A 22,353-nucleotide genomic window follows, 5' to 3' on the forward strand; every position below is an offset into this window, starting at 1 on the left:
TACTTTCTCCCCACCCCCACCCTCCTCTCACTTATCTCTCCACCCTTCAGGCTCTCTGCCTGTATTCCTGATGAAGGGCTTTTGCCCGAAACGTCGATTTTACTGCTGCTCGGATGCTGCCTGAACTGCTGTGCTTTTCCAGCACCACTCTAATTTAGACTCTGGTTTCCAGCATTTTTACCCCTTGTTAAAATTCAGATTGAGTCATTGATGGAAAGTTATTGCTTACACAGTCAACAGCACCATTGTCATTGTCTGATGTGAGAACTCTATGGTAGGAGGTGAAGTAGATTCAGTATAATTTAGTAACTTCTATGCTCCTAAGTTGTTCTATGCATTCAAACTGAGTGTACAACAAAAGACAAAAATAATACATTTCTTATCATTTCTGAAAATAAATTATAAAGTTTAATTTATAATTACAGTAGTGCTTCGACATACGAACGACCCCGTTCACGAACAAATCGGTTTGCGAACAGGATTGTATGTAAAATTTTGCTTCAATGTACGTACGAAATTCAAGGTACGAACGAAGGTACGAACACAAAAAGCCTGTGTGCGACCATGTGGTTTCATTGTTCTGCTTTGCTACGCGCTTGTTGAATGCAAAAGCTCTCGGGCCCTGCGTGATCTCATTCAGTTCGTCTTTGGCGCGTGCGCTGTGAACAGCGTTCGTTGCTATGTCCAAGCATTCTTACGTTATCCGAACAATGGGAAAAATTGATTCAGTTCGCGAACTTTTTGGTTCGCGAACCGGGTCCGGGAACGGATTAAGTTCGTAAATCGAGGCGCTACTGTATTTCAGATTAGCAAAGAGTCCGTGATTTTTCACAGAGTGATCATAGGTTTACATCTTCCTATGTTCTTATAATGGATGGTCAAGCCAAGCTATTATGGAGCAGTCACTAGCAGCAGAATTGTTCTTTGCTAGTCATGCAAAATAAACTCATAACAAAATTGGCTGCTGTTTTATTCAGGGTTTTATCTTTATTTTCATGAAAGTCAATAGAAATATCCAAGCCACTCTGTTTTATGATACTAAAGTCTACCTTCTCTGAATTCAAAACCTTTCATTTGATTCCATTGTCCTTTTTCATGACCACCTTAAACCTTACTGAGTTATGATGATTATCACCAAGATGCTGTCTCATTAACATTCTGACGACCAGTTTTGTTCCCTAAATTAGATCCAGCATTGCCTTGGCTCTTGTCAGATTTTCGATATGCTGGCTTAAAAAGCTTTGTTGGATACACTTTGAGAGTTCTGCTCCCTCTAAGCCTTTCACACTTTATTTATCCCAATGATGAAGATTGGTTAGCTTATTTGGTTGATTGGCTGGCTTATGGTACTAACAGCACAGGTTCAATTCCTACCCCAGCTGAGATTAACATAAGCTTCCACCTCTTTACTTTAACCCTCACTTGAGACATGGTAATCCTCAGGTTAAACTCACCGCCAGTCATTTCTCTCTCATGACAGAGTGGCCTTCTGCCATTATGATGACTTTATCTTTAACTTAACTAATATTAGGAACGTTGAAATCCCCGACTACTTCTTATTATTTTCATACTTCTCTGAAATTTGCCAAAATATCTTCCTTTTTACCTCTTACTGACTATTTGGGAGTGCCATGCAGTGGGATGAGCAGTCAAAAAGCAGTGGTATCTGGAAATGCTGGAAATGTACAGCGCATGTCATCTCCTGTGCATAGATCAACAACATCTGGTAATAATCACAGAAGAATTGAACTTTGACTGTAAGGCCTTCCAATTGTTGAAGTCCCCTTGTTAGCCAATGAGAGAGCTGTCGACCACAAGCATGCAGTCAGCCTGGGAGAGTGTTACTCTAGCACAAAGGTTCTTTCAGCCTGATAGGCTGTAACAGTTGGAAACATGATGGACTGGTTGATCCTCTTGAATGGGTTACTGTTATGATTTTTATACAGTAATGTACAGCTGCATGGGAGATGTCACACGGATTACCACTAATACCCTGGAATGTGTCTGATATTTTGAATTCAGGACAACTATGACCTTACAAACCACTGATATCAGATGTCCATGATTTAATATGAGCTATCCTCAACAGCCATCATGTCACAGAGAGTTATTGAGTTCTTTTTTGACAGGCAAAATGATTGGATACAGTAGTGCTTGGACTGCAAGGATTCAAGAAGGAAGCTCACCATCCTTGTCAAGGACAATTAAAGGATGGGCAGTAAATTCTGGCCCAGCCAGCAATGCCCACATCCCATGAGTACATAAAAAGGGAAGATCCAAGAGGCAACTGCCTGTCTTAGTGACATGTGTCTCCATGTCTAGGAAGTTGACTGAAAACCATCCTGAGCATTCTATACATTCTCCTTTTGAGAACTAACCACTATTAGAACAAAGAACAAAAAAACTCTCCAGCACAAGAACAGGCCCTTTGGCCTACCAAACCTGCACCAACACATGCTGCTGATCTAAACTAAAAACTTTTTGCCTCCATGCAGTCTGTAACTCTCTATTCCCTGCCTATTCATGGATTTGTAAGATGCTTCTTGAATGTTGCTATTTTATTCATCTCCACCACGTTCCCGGCAGCGCATTCCAGGCATTATCCATTCTCTGTGTTAAAAACTTGCCTGTCCTTTAAACTTTCCCATTTTTACCTGAAACTAATGTCCCCTAATAATTGATATTTCTACCCTAGGAAAAAAAGGACCACACCGCACGCTACGCCACTCCCACGTCGATCTCTGCCCCCACATTAATCTCCGCCCCCCACGTTACTCTCACCCCCACGTTACTCTCTGCCCCCACATTAATCTCCGCCCCCACGTTATTCCCGCCACCACGTTCCTCTCCGCCCCACGTTATTCTCCACCCCCACGTTACTCTCTGCCCCCACGTTACTCCCCACCTCCACGTTACTCTCTGCCCCCACGTTAATCTCCGCCCCACATTAATCTCCGCCCCCACGTTATCCCCGCCACCACGTTACTCTCCGCCCCCACGTTATTCTCCGCCCCCACGTTATCCCTGCCACCACGTTAATCTCCGCCCCCATGTTACTCTCTGCCCCCACGTTATCCCTGCCACCACGTTAATCTCTGCCACCATGTTAATCTCTGCCCCCACGTTGATCTCTGCCCCCACGACCAACTCCGCCCCCACTCCCAGCTCCAGCCCCACATCAGGTCCTAGGTCCTAGGTCCTAGCTCCCAGCCCTGCCGTATTTTCACCATCCCTCCAGACCTCCCACTCTCTGAGGATGAACGATCAGTCCTCAGCAGAGGCCTCACCTTCATTCCCCTATGGTCCCGGATCAATGAGTTCGACACGCGGCGAGACGTCGAGCATTTCTTCCGCCGCCTTCACCTCCGCGCCTACTTCTTCAAACAGGACTCTCGCCCATCCTCTGACGACCCTTTCTCCCGCCTCCAACACACCCCAACCACCTGGACACCCCGTGCTGCCCTCTTACTCGCCCTCGATCTCTTCATATCCAACTGCCGCCGCGACATTGACCGCCTCAACCTGTCAACCGCTCTCACCCACTCCAACCTCTCACCCTCACAATGCGCAGCCCTCCACTGTCTCCGCTCCAACCCCAACCTCACCATAAAACCAGCAGACAAGGTAGGCGCGGTGGTAGTTTGGCGCACCGATCTTTACACCGCTGAAGCTCGACACCAACTCGCAGACAACTCCTCCTACTGCCCCCTTGACCATGACCCCACCCCCCACCACCAAACCATCATCTCCCAGACCATCCATAACCTCATCACCTCAGGGGATCTCCCATCCACTGCCTCCAACCGCATAGTCCCACAACCCCGCACCGCCCGTTTCTACCTCCTGCCTAAAATCCACAAACCTACTGCCCCAGCCGACCCATCGTCTCAGCCTGCTCCTGTCCCACCGAACTCATCTCTGCATACCTCAACACGGTCCTGTCCCCCTTAGTCCAAGAACTCCCACCTACATTCGGGACACCACCCACGCCCTCCTCTTCCTCCATGATTTTCGCTTCCCCGGCCCCCAACGCCTTATCTTCATGATGGAAATCCAGTCCCTATACACCCCCATCCCCCATCACGAAGGCCTCAAAGTCCTCCACTTCTTCCTCTCCCACCGACCCAACCAGTACCCTTCCACTGACACCCTCCTTCGACTGACTGAACTGGTCCTCACTCTTAACAACTTCTCCTTCCAATCCTCCCACTTCCTCCAAACCAAAGGAGTAGCCATGGGCACCCGCATGGGCCCCAGCTATCCCTGCCTCTCCTTCAGATATGTGGAACAGTCCATCTTCCGCAGCTACACTGGCACCACCCCCCACCTTTTCCTCCGCTACATCGATGATTGTATTGGTGCTACCTCGTGCTCCCACGAGGAGGTTGAATAGTTCATCCACTTTACTAACACCTTCCACCCCGACCTCAAATTTACCTGGACCATCTCAGACTCCTCCCTCCCCTTCCTAGACCTCTCCATTTCTATCTCGGACTCAACACAGACATTTACTACAAACCGACTGACTCCCACAGCTACCTAGATTACACCTCCTCCCACCCTGCCCCCTGTAAAAACGCCATCCCATATTCCCAATTCCTTCGTCTTCGCCGCATCTGCTCACAGGAGGACCAATTCCAATACCGAACAACCCAGATGGCCTCCTTCTTCAAAGACCGCAATTTCCCCTCCGACGTGGTCGACGATGCTATCCACCGCATCTCCTCCACTTCCTGCACCTCCGCCCTTGAACCCCGCCCCTCCAATCGCCGCCAGGACAGAACCCCACTGATCCTCACATTCCACCCCACCAACCTCCGGATACATCGTATCATCCTCCGTCAGTTCCGCCACTTTCAAACAGACCCCACCACCACGGATATATTTCCCTCCCCACCCCTATCAGCGTTCCGGAGAGACCACTCCCTCGCGACTCCCTCGTCAGGACAACCTCCCACCAACCCAACCTCCACTCCCGGCACCTTCCCCTGCAACCGCAAGAAGTGCAAAACCTGCGCCCACACCTCCCCCCTCACCTCTCTCCAAGGCCCCAATGGATCCTCCCATATCCGTCGCAAATTCACCTGCACCTCCACACACATCAGTTACTGTATCCGCTGCACCCGATGTGGTCTCCTCTACATTGGGGAGACAGGCCGCCTACTTGCGGAATGTTTCAGGGAACACCTCTGGTACATCCGCACCAACCAACCCAACCGCCTCGTGGCCGAGCACTTTAACTCCCCCTCCCATTCCGCCAAGGACATGCAGGTCCTTGGCCTCCTCCATCACCAGACCCTGATCACACAACCCCTGGAGGAAGAGCGCCTTATCTTCCGCCTAGAAATCCTCCAACCACATGGGATGAATGTAGACTTCTCCAGCTTCCTCAGTTCCCCTCCCCCCACCTTATCTCAGTCCCAACCCCCGGATTCAGCACTGCCCTCTTGATCTGCAATCTTCTTCCCGACCTCTCCGCCCCCACCCCCTCTCTGGCCTATCACCCTCACCCTCACCTCCTTCCACCTATCGTATTCCCAGCACCCCTCCCCCAAATTCCCTCCCCCCTACCTTTTATCTCAGCCCACTTGGCACACCAGCCGCATTCCTGAAGAAGGGCTTATGCCCGAAACGTCGATTCTCCTGCTCCTCGGATGCTATCTGGCCTGTTGTGTTTTTCCAGCACCACATTTTTCAAAAAATGTTTGTGGCAATGTATTCCATCCATGCAAACTTCTATCAGATTACCCCTCATCCTGCAATGTTCAAGTGAAACAAACCATGTTTTTTCAATCTTTCCTCATAGCTAATTCCCTGCTTAGGCAACAGCCTGTGTCTGTACCTTCTTCAAAGCTTCCACATCCTTCTGCATGTGCGATGACCAGAACTATACACAATATTCTAAATGTGGCCGAAATAAAGTTCTATACAGTTGCAACATGATTTGCCAATTTTTATACTACACGTCCCAATCAATTGTGCCATATTCCTTCTTCACCACTATATCCGCTTATGTTGCCACTTCCAGGGAACTGTGGACCAGCACACCTAGATCTTTCTACATGTTGATGCTACTAAGAATTCTGCCAGTTACTGTACACTTCCCTTCTGCATTATATCTCCCCATATGCACCACCTCACACTTGTCTGGATTTACCTGCATCTGCCATTTCTGTGCCCAAGTCTACATCCTGCTGTATCCTCTGGCAATCCTCTTCACTGTCTGCAACTCCTCGATTTTTGTATTGTCGTTAATTTACAAATCAAGCCCCCTACATTCTCCTCCAAATCATTGACATATATTACAAATAGCAGGTATCCCAGCACAGATCCCTGAGGAACACCACTGGTCACAGATTTCCAGTCACAAAAACACCCTTCCATGCAACTCTCTGTCAGCTACGACTAAGTCAGTTCTGTATCCAACTTACCAGCTCATTGTGGATCCTGTATGACTTCATCTTTTGTATCACTCTACCATAAGGGATCTTGTCAAAGATTTTGCTAAAGTCCAAATAGACAACACCAATCAATCTGCCCTCATCAATCATCTTTGTCACTGCCTCAAAACACTCAATCAAGTTTATGAGACACAATCTTCCCTGAACAAAGCCATGCTACCTACTGCAAATATGTCCATATTTGTTCCAAATGTGACTAAATCCTGTTCCTAAAATTCTTCTGCAATAATTTTCCTACCACATATGTTAGGCTCACTGGCCGGTAATTTCCTGGATTATCCCTGCTGGCCTTCTTAAATGAAGGAACAGCTTTGGCTATTCTCCAGTCCTCCAGGACCTCTCCTGTGACGAAAGAGGATACAAATACACCATACAAAGCCCCAACAATTTCCTCACCTGCCTCCCTCAGCACTCTAGGATAGATCCCATCAGGTCCTGGGACTTGACAACCTTAATGTTTTTCAAAATACCTAACACCTCCTTCCTTTTATATTGACATGCCCTTGAATATTAGCTTGTTTTTCCCGAGACTCACCACCTACCATGTCATTCACCTTTGTGAATATCATTGCAAATATTCATTCAGGATCTCACCCACTTCCTTTGACACCACCCATAAATTCCCACCTTTGTCCTTGAGTGGGCCTACCCTTTTCCTAGCTACCTTAAGCGCTTTGAGATTGTCCTTGATCCTGTTTGCCAAAGATGTTTCATGGCTCCTTTTAGATTTCCTAATTCCTTGTTTGAGTTCTTGGGCTCTGTCTGTCTTCAGTTTCCAAAACTTTATGAATGCCTCCTTTTCCTTTCTCTCAATTTCTCTTGTCTGGCTCAGTGTTAGCACTGCTGCCTCACAGCGCCAGAGACCCAGGTTCAATTCCCGCCTCAGGTGACTCTCTGTGTGGAGTTTGCACATTCTCCCCGTGTCTGTGTGGGTTTCCTCCCACAATCCAAAAATGTGCAGGTTAGGTGAATTGGCCATGCGAAATTGCCCGTGGTGTTAGTTGAAGAGCTAAATGTAGGGGAATGGGTCTGGGTGGGTTGTGCTTCGGCGGGTCGGTGTGGACTTGTTGGGCCGAAGGGCCTGTTTCCACACTGTAAGTAATCTAATCTAATCAAATCTAAATCCAAGATTCCATAAGTCTTGCCATCCTTGTCCTTCATTTTCACAGGAACATGCCAGCTCACCTGAACTCTACCTAACTGGCCTTTAAAAGATTCCCATATGCCAGATTTGGATTTACTCCCAAAGAGCTACCCCCTTTCTACATTCCCCAATGCCTGCTAATATTGTGGTAGTTAGCCTTCCCCCAACTGAATACTTGCACTCTAAGACAACTCTTGTCCTTATCCGTAAGTAACTTAAAACTTAGAGAAGTATGGTCACTGTTCCCGCAATGCTCCCCATTGAACCTTCAAACATCTGGCCAGGCTCAATCCTTAATACCAGGTTTCATATGGTCCCTCCCCCCGAAGCTCTTCAACCACATCCTGAAATCAGGGAGTCCCTTCCCGACTTGGACTATTTCCATATTGTTTCAAAAAACCATCCTAGACACACTTAACAAATTTATCCTTATCCAGGCCCCTGACACTAACTGAGTCCCAGTTAATAAAGGGAAAGTGAAAATCAACCATCTTAACAATCCTGATGTTTTTACATTTTTCCATAATCTGTCTAATTTGCAACAGCAACAGTAAGTGATGGGTGGCAGTTATAGGAAGGGGGGAAAGTCTCATATACAGTCACATAGATGGGTTAACTCCAGGAAAGGTAAGAGAGGTCGGCACCGAGGGCAGCAGTCTTTTGTGGATATACCCATTTCAAATAGGTATGCTGTTTTGGAAAATGTAGGGGGTGATGGATTCTCAGGGGAACGTAGCACGAACAGCCAAGTTTCTGGTATTGAGACTGGCTCTAATGCAATAAGGGATTCGTTGGCTTCCAAGAGATCAATTGTGTTAGGGGATTCTGTAGTTCAAGGTACAGACAAACATTTTTGTGGCCAGCAGCGAAAAAGCAGAATGGCGTGTTGCTTCCCTGGTGCCAGGATCAAGGATGTCTCAGAGAGGGTGCAGAATGTTCTCAAGGGGGAGAGAGGCCAGCAAGAGGTCATTGTCTGCATTGGAACCAAGATATAGGAAGGGAAGAGGTTGAGATTCTGAAGGGAGATTACAGAGAGTTAGGCAGAAATTTAAAAAGGAGGCTCTCAAGGGTAATAATATCTGGATTACTCCAAGTGCTACGAACTAGTGAGGGAAGGAGCAGAAGGATAGAGCAGATGAATGCATGGCTGAGGAGCTGGTGTATGGGAGAAGGATTCACATTTTTGGATCATTGGAATCTCTTCTGGGCGAGAAGTGACCTGTACAAGAAGGACAGATTGCACCTAATAAATTAAACTGCATTTATTTCAATGCAAGGGGCCTAACAGGGAAGGCAGATGAACTCAGGGCATGGTTAAGAACATGGGACTGGGATAACATAGCAATTATAGAAACATGGCTCAGGGATGGGCAGGACTGGCAGCTTAATGTTCCAGGATACAAATGCTACAGGAAGGATAGAAAGGGAGGCAAGGGAGGAGGGGGAGTAGCATTTTTGATAAGGGATAGCATTACAGTTGTGCTGAGGGAGGATATTCCTGGAAATACATCCAGGGAGGTTATTTGGGTGGAACTGAGAAATACGAAAGGGATAATCACTTTATTGGGATTGTATTGTAGACCCCCTAATAGTCAGAGGGAAATTGAGAAACAAACTTGGAAGGAGATCTCAGCAATCAGTAAGAATAATAGGGTGGTTATGGTAGGGGATTTTAACGTTCCAAACATAGACTGGTACTGCCATAGTGTTAAAGGTTTAGATGGAGAGGAATTTGTTAAGTGCATATGAGACACTTTTCTGATTCAGTATATGGATATACATACTAGAGAAGGTGCAAAACTTGACCCACTCTTGGGAAATAAGGCAGGGCAGGTGACTGAGGTATCAGTGGGGGAGCAGTTTGGGGCCAGCGACCATAATTCTATTTGTTTTAAAATAGTGATGGAAAAGGATAGACCAGATCTAAAAGTTGAAGTTCTAAATTGGAGAAAGGACAATTTTGACGGTACTGGGCAAGAACGTTCAAACGCTGATTGGAGGCAGATATTTGCAGGTAAAGGGACTGCTGGAAAATGGGAAGCCTTCAGAAATGAGATTATGAGAATCCAGAAAAAGTATATTCCTGTCAGGGTGAAAGGAAAGGCTGGTAGGTATAGGGAATGCTGGATGACTAAAGAAATTGAGGGTTTGGTTAAGAAAAAGAAGGAAGCATATGTCAGGTATAGACAGGATAGATCGAGTGAATCCTTAGAAGAGTATAAAGGAAGTTGGAGTATACCTAAGAGGGAAATCAGGAGGGCAAAAAAGGGACTTGAGTTAGCTTTGGCAAATAGAATTAAGGAGAATCCAAAGGGATTTTACAAATACATTAAGGACAAAAGGGTAACTAGGGAGGGAATAGGGCTCCTCAAAGAGCAGCAAGGCGGCCTTTGTGTGGAACCGCAGAAAATGGGGGAGATACTAAACGAGTATTTTGCATCAGTATTTACTGTGGAAAAGGATATGGAAGATATAGACTGTAGTGAAATAGATGGTGACATCTTGCAAAATGTCCAGATTACAGAGGAGGAAATGCTGGATGTCTTGAAACGGGTAAAAGTGGATAAATCCCCAGGACCTGATCAGGTGTACCCGAGAACTTTGTGGGAAGCTAGGGAAGTGATTGCTGAGCCTCTTACTGAGATATTTGTATCATCGATAGTCACAGGTGAGGTGCTGGAAGACTGGAGGTTGGCTAAAGTGGTACCACTGTTTAAGAAGGGCGGTAAAGACAAGCTAAGGAACAATAGAATGGTGAGCCTGACCTTGGTGATGGGCAAGTTGTTGGAGGGAATCCTGAGGGACAGGATGTACATGTATTTGGAAAGGCAAGGACTGATTAGGGATAGTCAACATGACTTTGTGTGTGGGAAATCATGTCTCACAAACTTGATTGAGTTTTTTGAAGAAGTAACAAAGAGGATTGATGAGGGCAGAGCAGTAGATGTGATCTATGTGGACTTTAGTAAGGCGTTCGACAAGGTTCCCCATGGGAAACTGATTAGCAAGGTTAGATCTCATGGAATACAGGGAGAACTAGCCATCTGGATACAGAACTGGCTCAAAGGTAGAAGACAGAGGGTGGTGGTGGAGGGTTGTTTTTCAGACTGGAGGCCTGTGACCAGTGGAGTGCCACAAGGATCAGTGCTGGGTCCTTTACTTTTTGTCATTTACATAAATGATTTGGATGTGAGCATAAGAGGTACAGTTAGTAAGTCTGCAGATGACACCAAAATTGGAGGTGTAGTGGACAGCGAAGAGAGTTACCTCAGATTATAATAGGATCTGGACCAGATGGGCCAATGGGCTGAGGAGTGGCAGATGGAGTTTAATTCAGATAAATGCAAGGTGCTGCATTTTGGGAAAGCAAATCTTAGCATGACTTATATACTTAATGGTAATGTCCTAGGGAGTGTTGCTGAACAAAGAGACCTTGGAGTGCAGATTCATAGCTCCTTGAAAGTGGAGTCGCAGGTAGATAGGATAGTGAAGAAGGCGTTTGGTATGCTTTCCTTTATTGGTCACAGTATTGAGTACAGGAGTTGGGAGGTCATGTTGCGGCTGTACAGGACATTGGTTAGGCCACTGTTGGAATATTGCGTGCAATTCTGGTCTCCTTCCTATCAGAAAGATGTGGTGAAACTTGAAAGGGTTCAGAAAAGATTTACAAGATTGGTGCCAGGGTTGGAGGATCTGAGTTACAGGGAGAGGCTGCACAGGCTGGGGCTGTTTACCCTGGAGCGTCGGAGGCTGAGGGGTAACCTTATAGAGGTTTACAAAATTATGAGGAGCATGGATAGGATAAGTAGACAAAGTCTTTTCCCTGGGATTGGGGAGTCCAGAACTAGAGGGCATAGGTTTAGGGTGAGGGGGAAAGATCAATGGGGCAACCTTTTCACACACAGGGTGGTACATATATGGAATGAGCTGCCAGAGGATGTGGTGGAGGCTGGTACAATTGCAACACTTAAGAGGCATTTGGGTGGGTATATGAATAGGAATGGTTTGGAGGGATATGGGCCGGGTGCTGTCAGGTTGGACTAGATTGTGTTGGGATATCTGATCGGCATGGACGGGATGGACCGAAGGGTCTGTTTCAATGCTGTACATCTCAATGATTGTATATATGCTCCCTGTCACTGCTGGCTTTTGTGAGGCTGCTGTACAATCCCATCAAAATGATTGCACCTTTCCTATTCCTGGGCTCTACCCAAATGGCCTTACTGATGAACCCTCCAAGATGTCCTCACTCAGAACAATTATGATATTCTCCCTCATAATTTGCACAGCTTCCCTCCTCTTTTACATCCCACTCTACTTTGCCTGAAACTTCAAAATCCCAGAACATTAAGTTGCTAATCTTGTTCCTGTCTCAACCATGTCTCTGTAAGGGTTACAAAATCATAGTTTTATGTATTAATCCAATCTAAGTTCATCTGCCTTAGCTTTCATGCTCTTTGCATTAAAACAAATATGTTTTAGACTGCCAGTCCCTACTGTGTTCAGTAGCCTCCCCCTCTTCCTCGTAGCTTTAGTGCCCTGAGTCTCAGACTCCTCCTCAGTCATTTTACTTGCTGACCTATTGCTCTGATTCCCGTGCTCCCTGCCACACAAATTTAAACTCTCCCGGGTGGCAATAGCAAACTTCCCTGCCAGGATTGGTGAGCCACCAATTTAGGTGCAACCTATATTTCTTGTACAGGTGCCATCTGTCCCAGAAGACATTCCAATGATCCACATATCTGACAACCTCCCTCTTGCTCCAGCTCTTTCACCATATATTTAACTGTATTATCACCCGATTCCTAGCCTCACTGGCATGTAGTACAGGAAGTAATCCCGAGATATCAATCCTACAGTTCTTGTCTTTCAACCTCCTACCTAGCTCCCTGAACTCCCTGTGGTGGACCTCATTTCTCTATCTGCCTACCAATATAGACCACTACCTCTGGATGCTCATCCCCTCCCCTCATAATCTTCAGAAAATCCTGTATCATCTCAGAGACATCCGTGCCCCTGGCACCAAGGACCCAAAACACCATCCTAGAGTTTTGCTCAAAATGATTTTTTTTATGATTTCAAAAATATATGTTATTCATAAAAATCTCTCTTTCTATACATAGTTACTAAAGCAGTTCGATTCTGTTCAGTAGCATATGAAGAAACAAACAAACATTGGAGTTTGACTCTATCCAGCAAACAAACCCAAGACATTTCTTACTTGTACAAGATTATATTAACATATATTTGAGGCACCGGAAGGGACCAATAACTGAATGGACCCCCATTTGACTTCAGCAGAATGATCTCAGTGAATCTTTCTCCACTGCACCTTGGTGGCAGCTGCCCCAAGCTTTAGGATGTCCCTCAGCACGTAGTCCTGGACCATGGAATGTGCCAGTCTGCAACACTCAGTCAGGGTCAACTCCTTACTCTGGAAAGGCAAAGTGAGGACTGCAGATGCTGGAAACCAGACTCTAGATTAGAGTGGTGCTGGAAAAGCACAGCAGGTCCGGCAGCATCCAAGGAGCAGGAAAATCGACGACTCGGGCAAAAGCCCTTCATCAGGAATCTAATCTCGACTTTCCTTACTCTGGAAAACCCAACAAGTTTCGGGCAGGCCAAAGAGTATCTTTCAATCAGGTGATGGTCTTCCAGGCACAGTCAATGTTTGTTTCAGTATGCATCCCAGGGAACAGACTGTATAGTCTGCATCATGGAACTGCTCAGCATGAATTTCGACAAGAACCTTGCTTCTCTCTCCCGACTTCCTTCGCACAGGCACATTCCAGAAGAAGATGTCTAACAAATCGCTATCCCCCTGCAGCCACATTGAGGGCAGTGTGTGGTGGCGCAGAGAGTCTGGGCATACAGGAAAGATCTCACCAACAGCCCAGCAATCCCTTGGTGTTTTTTTGGAAAGTTCCGGTGAGGGAGCATTCTGTAGCAGTGTAGCTTGTAGGCTCCTTGGGGCCCAAAACTCATCTACTCCAACTCTTTGTGGGTAAAAACGAGGACTGCAGATGCCTGAAACCTGAGTCTGGATCAGAGTGGTGCTGGAAAAGCACAGCAGGTCAGGCAGCACCAAGGAGCAAGAAAATCGACGTTTCGGGCAAAAGCCATTCATCAGGAGTAGAGGCAGGGAGACTGCAGGGTGGACTCCCTGCCTCTATTCCTGATGAAGGGCTTTTGCCTGAAATGTCAATTTTGCTGCTCCTTGGATGCTGCCTGACCTACTGTGCTTTTTCCAGCACCACTCTGATCCAGACTCCAGCTCTTTACCTTTTTATCTTTCGCTGCTTTTTCTTAATGGTTCCATTTATTATCTTACATTTTTTTAACCTTCTTCAGTGGAAGGTGTCTTGTCCCAGCCCAAGCCCAGAGAAATGGAGGTTTCCAGCTCAGCAAGACGCTCCCAGCCTGCCCTGGTGTTCTCCCATTGTAGCAGCCCCATCCTAGAGGGGCAGGTACCGGCCTGGTGTGTCCTCCTGTTGTAGCAGCTCCATCCTGGGGAAGGGGAGGGTCCTGGCCTGGTGTAGCAGCCACATTGCAGAGGCTGGGGGGGTCCAGGCTTGGCATAGTGTTCTCCCATTGTAGCAGCCCCATCCTGGAGGGGTGGGTCCCTGCCTGGTGTGGTATTCTCCCATTATAGCAGCTCCATCCCGGGGGAGGGAGGTCCCAGCCTGACATGGTGCTCTCCTGTTGTAGCAGCCCCATCCTGGTGATGTGGGTCCCAGCCTGGTGTGGTGTTCTCCCATTATAGCAGCTCCATCCCGGGGGGGGGAGGTCCCAGCCTGACATGGTGCTCTCCTGTTGTAGCAGTCCCATCCTGGAGGGGTGGGTCCCTGCCTGGTGTGTTCTCCTGTTGTGGGAGTTTCATTCTTTTCCATGGACTGGAGTGTCTTTTAGAATTAATAGTGTGGAAACAGGCCAATTGGCTCTACAAATCCACACCAACCCTCCGAAGAGTACCCCACCCAGACCAATTCACCTGCACCGGCTACTCTACATTTGCCCTAACTAATACACCTAGCCTACACTTTCCTGGACACTTATGGGCAATTTAGCATGACCAATCCACCTAATGTGCACATCTTTGGCTTGTGGGAAGAAACCAGAGCACCAGGAGGAAACCCACGCAGACACGGGGAGAATGTGCAAACTCCACACACACAGTCGCCCGAGGCTGAAATTGAACCCAGGTCCCTGGCGCTGTGAGACAGCAATGCTAACCACTGAGCCACCGTGCCCCCCATGAGTCAGCTCATCCAGAGATAACACTGGTCCAGCCTCTCACACATACTGTTGACTAAGACATTTGTGACAGATGACAGGAATGACTGAGAGGCCGCGCTGTCTGTGAGCTTTGTGTTATACAGACTGGCATAAAAGGATTTGCTGATCCTCAGGATGTCAGACGGCAATCTTTCACCCACCTTCTTCAGGATCACCCTGACTGTAATGTGGACTCCCTGGCCTGGGGTACGGATGCTAAAAAAGTCCATAGCCTTGATTAGCTGGTCATTGTGTTCGGCTGAAGCTAGCATAAAGATCCACCAATTTCATTCAGCTCAACCGATGACTCTCCAAGTTCTGCTTGCAATCACAATCTAGCAATGATAGCAAGATCATCTGATGATGAAGGTTCTCAGTTTAGATTCGTCTGAAATACTCAGTATTTCTCCAGTTACTACTTAGCCTATAAACCTGGTTTCTGAGCAGCTAAGCCTATGTCAGCGATCCCCTTCTCAGTCTTGGTGAGTGAGCCAATGCCTCCCAGAATCTTCTTTGGTTGCTTCTCACAGTGCCTTCTGTAGGCAAAGTGCTATTTTCCTAAAGTCAATGTTTGCATAGAAAAATCATTATTTTCACTGGGATGTGCTTTGTTTAAGAATGGCAAATATTTAATATTTCAATATGAGTGCATTTATCAGCTCAACATCTTTGTTGACTAAATTTTGTTTTATGATAATCAATATTTTGATGTTTATGAAATGGGCATGGTAGATAGACATTTTTATTCTGAATCCAATATAGATAAAATATATAAATAATCATGTTGGTAGCTGGATAAATCATTTCAAGATATATTGTTACCAGTGGACTACAGTGAAACAGTGCACTCCTCCAATCCTAGTCATAATAATATTTGTGGTTCCCCTGCCAAAACCTCACAGTATTATAATAAATTGTTTAACCTTCAAAGACTCGCCCCAGGATGGTTTGAGACAGGGTCTTTCAGGGTCCATGGTGACTGCATCCATTTTTTTTTGGAAGAGAACGAGCACACAGTCGAGAATTCTCATAATCAGGTGAGGTGGTTTGGCTAACTTCCTCACAGTGGAAATGTCAGCAGGTTTTATTGTCTGGAAAAAAAAACAAAAATTGTCAATGTGATCTTAATAAACACAGACAATTACAGGCATTACATGATTCAACGATTGACTACCTGTCTTTGTATTATCATCAAATTTATTTCCCATACATTCAGTCCCTGTATCCAAATCATTGATGTAAATTGTAAATAGTTCAAACACTAGTACTGGTAGCTGTGGCACAAAGCTAAAAAGGATCCATGTTCTCCACTTTCCTTATCTTGTGGTCTGATTATTTGTCAATCTGTTATTATGTTGACCCTGCATCGTGAACTTTCATTTTACATTGGAACGTTTAACAAGGCACATGACAAATGGCTCTTGGAAACCCAAGTAACAAAGGTCTATATGTTTCGCTTTGTTAATATTGCTTTATACTGCCTCAAAAATTCCAATAAATTCTCAAGCATTATTTCCCTTTCACAAAAACTATTCCCATAGAATCCTCACAGTATAGAAAGAGGCCATTCAGCCCATCGAGTCTGCACTGACCTTCCAAAGAGCATCTCACCCAGATCCATCCCATCACTGCAACCTTGCATTTAGCATAGCTAATCCACTTACCCTGCACCTGTTTGGAGTGTGAAAGGTAACTGGAGCAGCCAGCAGAAACCCACACAGACACAGGGAGTACATACATATACCACACAGACAGTCATCCAAGATTGAAATTGAACCTTGGTCCCTGGCACTGTGAGGCAGCAGTGCTAACCACTGTGCTCCACAATATTGTGTGATTGTGCTAAGACTTTCTAATTGCCTTGTTACTTTCTGCTTAATAAACAATTTGAGCATTTCCCTATGACAGATGTTAAGCTAATAGACTTGTAATTTCCTACTTTCTAACACCCTCTTTCTTAAATAGAGGTGTAACATTCGCTACTTTCCAATCTGATGGAACATTCTGGCAACAGGAGGAATATTGGAAAATTAAAACCAATGCATCTATTATTGTAATAATAGATTACAATAGATTTAAAATCCTAGGATGAAGTCTGTCGAGGGCTGGGGACTTATAGAGTCATAGAGTCATACAGCATGGAAACTAACCCTAGTCCAACCAGTCCATGCCAAACACAATCCCACTTGCCTGTTTCTGACCCATATCCCTTCAAACCTTTCCTATTCATGTACCTATCTAAGTGTCTTTTAAATATTATAACTGTGCCCACACCCACCACTTCCTCAGTGTGGGAGAAAAAAAAACACTCCCTTGCCCAAAACTTGTTCACAGAAGCCAAGTCTTTTCTTAGCTAAACAGAGCATGCCCATAATACCTCAACTTAACCACAACAGCTCAGGAACTAAACATCAAAGCAAGACATTACCTAAACAGCTTCCAGACTGAAGGAATACATCCCTAAGATGATCTGATAATCGACTTCCAACCTCACAATAGCATCACCGCCCCTGCTCCAAGGGCATCCCCAGTCTCCTCAGGTACTGAAGCCCCACAAAGCCTACCTCGTGGCACCCAGATACCTGACGAGAATGCACACCACCCTGCAGACCCATTGAAACCAGGATGCTGGACATTAGCACCTGCTCTAGCAGAGGAACGGAACTTCCTATTACAATTATTACTTGATTGCTACTACTGGACAACCGATTGTTTTTCATTGAATGTAATTTAATTCATATTGTCTTATGATTAACACTGCGCTCCTGTAATACAACTGTAACACTATTAAAACTGTCTGTATCTGCATCTCAGGGAAGAGAATCCTTGACTCAACTGTGCAGAGTGTCAGTTCTGTACCAGTCCTGTCAATTTCTCTTCCCCAGGCTTGAGAAATAAATCAGTATTCGTCAATTTCAAAAGAGCTGTGTGTGGCCTCTATTTGTAACTGGACAATTCTCCAGCACTGGGGAAGCTCATTCTACACACAAACCACCCACTTGTTAAAAAAAACTTGTCTCTTATGCATTTTTAAAATCTCACTCACTGTAAAAATGTGCCTCCTAGTCTTGAAATCCCCCATCCTAGGGAAAAGACACCTACCATTAACCCTTGAGATTTTATAAATCTCTCTAAGGTCACCTCTCAACCTCCCAAGCTCCAGTGAAAAAAATCACAGTCTATCCAACCTTCCATATCCAACAACATCTGGTAAATGTCTTCTGAAATGTCTCCAGCTTAATAACATGCTTCCTATAACTGGGAGACCAGAATTGTTAGCTTTTAGTCTGAATAACTTTTTCAGTACTTTTTCCCTGGTAAATATAATTGTTTTAAGTTCCTCTTTCCCTTTCAGCTCCTGAAACATAATTACTGCTGGGATGTAAGCTGTATCCACTTCAGTGAAGACAGATGCAAAATATTTGTTCAATTCATCTGTCAACTTTTCAAAGTTACAAAAACCCGGATGAACACAAGAGTTGCTCTTGAGCAAGCTAGTATGTTGCTGAAGATGCAGTTCAAGTGCCTGGAAAAAATGCGAGATGTTCTTTAGTATGTACTAACAAGAATGTCCTGAATGCTCTTCCAAACTATGTACAATGGAGAGCTGCAGAAATGACTGGAACCGTATGAACAGGAAGATGACGACTGTTCTACATCCTTACAGAAAGGGGACCAGGGTGAGGAGGAGCCCAATGAGGCTAGGGAGTTTTAAGCCACTGGCCTGGCTGCCAGAGAAATGTGTAATGATCTCATAGAGATACACTTTAAGTAAACTGAATGTGAGAAGCAATATGTTACACTAATGCTGAACTAACCCACACTAAAATACATTAATCCTACAGTAAAGAAGCTGTCCACTTCTTTTTTACTCTTTACTCTTCTTCCACTCTGGTCTCAACACTTTCCTAAGGTTAGCATGATGGCACAGTGCTCAGCATTGCTATCTCACAGCAACAGGGACCTGGGTGACTCTCTACATGGACTTTGTGTATTCGATGCAGACGAGATGGGCTGAACGGCCTCCTTCTACATTGTAGGAATTCTTGGATTCTAATGATCACTTGGAAAGTATGAGTCAATGTGGGAGATGACTGGAAAATGAAGACTTGAAATCTGAGTTATATTTTGTAAGACAGTAACATTGTTCTAAGCATCCAAGTGAATTCTTTTTGTCTAAAAGGTTGATTTCTTCTGTTTTCTGATACTTCTGTATATCTGTGGCTTTAACAGAGCTAGAGAAATGCTGCTCATGCACCAGCTGTTTCAGCCTGGATGCCTATGAAAGCATTCTCTGGGTGTGAGGGTCCATGAGGACCTGGTCAAACACTATCTACTGCCATAGGTGTAGAGGCTGAATTGTTCATCATATGGAACTTGGACTGATTGAGCAGAGGCCACAAGTGAGAATTGTGCATAACTCCCCCATTTCCTCATGCACGTTATCTTCTTTCTCAAGTCCCACTGATACTTCCCTGCTAGCCAAGAGCTGAAGAATGCTTTACTGCATTTAATAAGACATTGGCCAGCTAAGTTGAGATTATCCTCCATTCTACTTAAGTGATAGCCTGAGCTTGTAGAACGTGGTGGGTCAAGCATGCTTCTGTTGCCTGCTGTGACATTTTCTCAGTGGAGGTGACTATTCTGTTTGGGGATGTGAATATAGTCACCAAGGTTTCAGATTTCATGGCACTAATGTTTGAGGTGGACTCCTGCAAACTCTGTCCAAGAGTGTGTGGTACCAATGGAAACTATGACAGAAGCTCATCTATTTTCTGTTACTGCTACAATATTTTGCTCTTGGTGGCTAAAGGCCTTGACATTTTATGGCCTTTTATCTGTGCTCAAAGGACCACTGCTATTCACTTCTATTGTGCCCTCCTCACCTTGAGAGAATGGCCTCTTTTACCCATCACATTTTTTTTCCCAAATATTGTTTGGAAGATATAGACTGTAGGGAAATAGATGGTGACATCTTGCAAAATGTCCAGATTACAGAGGAGGAAGTGCTGGATGTCTTGAAACAGTTAAAGGTGGATAAATCCCCAGGACCTGATCAGGTGTACCCTAGAGCTCTGTGGGAAGCCAGAGAAGTGATTGCTGGGCCTCTTGCTGAGATATTTGTATCATCGATAGTCACAGGTGAGGTGTCGGAAGACTGGAGGTTGGCTAACATGGTGCCACTGTTTAAGAAGGGCGGTAAAGACAAGCCGGGGAACTATAGACCAGTGAGCCTGACCTCGATGGTGGGCAAGTTGTAGGAGGGAATCCAGAAGGACAGGATGTACATGTATTTGGAAAGGCAAAGACTGATTAGGGATAGTCAATATGGTTTCGTGCGTAGGAAATCATGTCTCACAAACTTGATTGAGTTTTTTGAAGAAGTAACAAAGAAGACTGATGAGGGTAGAGCAGTAGATGTGATCTATATGGACTTCAGTAAGGCATTCAACAAGGTTCCCTATGGGAGACTGATTAGCAAGATTAGATCTCATGGAATAAAGGGAGAACTAGCCATATGGATACAGAATTGGCTCAAAGGTAGAAGACAGAGGGTGGTGGTGGAGGGTTGTTTTTCAGACTGGAGGCCTGTGACCAGTGGAGTGCCACAAGGATCGGTGCTGGGTCCTCTTCTTTTTGTCATTTACATGAATGATTTGGATGTGAACATAAGAGGTATAGTTAGTAAGTTTGCAGATGAAGAGCATTCTTGGAAGAGCAGAGTCTGATTAGAACAAGTCAACATGGATTTAGTAAAGGAAGGTCATGCCTGACAAACCTGTTGGAATTTTTTGAAGAGGTAACAAGTAGGTTAGACAAGGGAAACCCAAAGGATGTGGTCTATCTAGACTTTCAAAAGGCCTTTGATAAGGTGCCACACGGGAGGCTGCTGAGCAAGGTGAGGGCTCATGGTGTTCAAGGTGAGCTGCTGGGATGGATTGAGGATTGGCTGTCTAACAGAAGGCAGAGAGTTGGGATAAAAGGTTCTTTTTCAGAATGGCAGCCGGTGACGAGCGGTGTCCCGCAGGGTTCGGTGCTGGGGCCACAGCTGTTCGCATTATATATTAATGATTTGGATGAGGGAACCGGGGGCATTCTAGCGAAGTTTGCCGATGATACGAAGTTAGGTGGACAGGCAGGTAGTACTGAGGAAGTGGGGAGGCTACAGAAGGATCTAGACAGGTTGGGAGAGTGGTCCAGGAAATGGCTGATGGAATTTAACGTGAGCAAGTGCGAGGTCTTGCACTTTGGCAAAAAGAATAAAAGCATAGACTACTTTCTAAATGGTGAGAAAATTAATAAAGCCAAAACACAAAGGGATCTGGGAGTGCTAGTCGAGGATTCTCTAAAGGTAAACATGCAGATTGAGTCCGTGATTAAGAAAGCGAATGCAATGTTGTCTCTTATCTCAAGAGGGTTGGAATATAAAAGCAGAGATGTACTACTAAGACTTTATAAAGCTCTGGTTAGGCCCCATTTGGAGTACTGTGTCCAGTTTTGGTCCCCACACCTCAGGAAGGACATACTGGCACTGGAACGTGTCCAGCGGAAATTCACACGGATGATCCCTGGAATGACAGGTCTAACATATGAGGAACGGCTGAGGATACTGGGATTGTATTCGTTGGAGTTTAGAAGATTAAGGGGAGACTTAATAGAGACGTACAAAATAATACATGGCTTGGAAAAGGTAGATGCTAGGAAATTGTTTCCGTTAAACGAGGAGACTAGGACCCGTGGACACAGCCTTAGAATTAGAGGGGGTCACTTCAGAACAGAAATGCGGAGACATTTCTTCAGCCAGAGAGTGGTGGGCCTGTGGAATTCATTGCCACGGAGTGCAGTGGAAGCCGGGACGCTAAATGTCTTCAAGGCCGAGATTGATAGATTCTTGTTGTCAAGAGGAATTAAGGGCTACGGGGAGAACGCTGGTAAGTGGAGCTGAAATGCGCACCAGCCATGATTGAATGGCGGAGTGGACTCGATGGGCCGAATGGCCTTACTTCCACTCCTATGTCTTATGGTCTTATGACACCAAAATTGGAGGTGTCGTGGACAGCGAAGAGAGTTACCTCAGATTACAACAGGATCTGGACCAGATGGGCCAATGGGCTAAGAAGTGGCAGATGGAGTTTAATTCAGATAAATGCAAGGTGCTGCATTTTGGGAAAGCAAATCTTAGCAGGACTTATACACTTAATGTTAATGTCCTAGTGAGTGTTGCTAAACAAAGAGACCTTGGAGTGCAGGTTCATAGCTCCTTGAAAGTGGAGTCGCAGGTCGGTAGAATAGTGAAGAAGGTGTTTGGTATGCTTTCCTTTATTGGTCAGAGTATTGAGTGCAGAAGTTGGGAGGTCATGTTGCGGCTGTACAGGACATTGGTTAGGCCACTGTTGGAATATTACGTGCAATTCTGGTCTCCTTCCTATCGGAAAGATGTTGTGAAACTTGAAAGGGTTCAGAAAAGATTTA

General features: G+C 45.4%; 1 protein-coding gene across 1 annotated transcript in view; it reads right to left on the reverse strand.

Annotated features, from left to right (window-relative positions):
- Positions 1 to 22,353, reverse strand: part of LOC122540182 (dynein axonemal heavy chain 8-like) — a 1,370,012-nt gene that overhangs the window by 224,658 nt on the left and 1,123,001 nt on the right. The window contains exon 69 of the mRNA XM_087976825.1: positions 15,804 to 15,971. Within this exon, the coding sequence (XP_087832951.1) occupies positions 15,804 to 15,971 (168 nt within the window). The remainder of the gene's footprint in view (positions 1 to 15,803; positions 15,972 to 22,353) is intronic.

The sequence above is a fragment of the Chiloscyllium plagiosum genome, unplaced genomic scaffold (assembly GCF_037043375.1).
Source record: "Chiloscyllium plagiosum isolate Xiang-an unplaced genomic scaffold, Cpla_swu_hap1 HiC_scaffold_3, whole genome shotgun sequence".
Taxonomy (NCBI): domain Eukaryota; kingdom Metazoa; phylum Chordata; class Chondrichthyes; order Orectolobiformes; family Hemiscylliidae; genus Chiloscyllium; species Chiloscyllium plagiosum.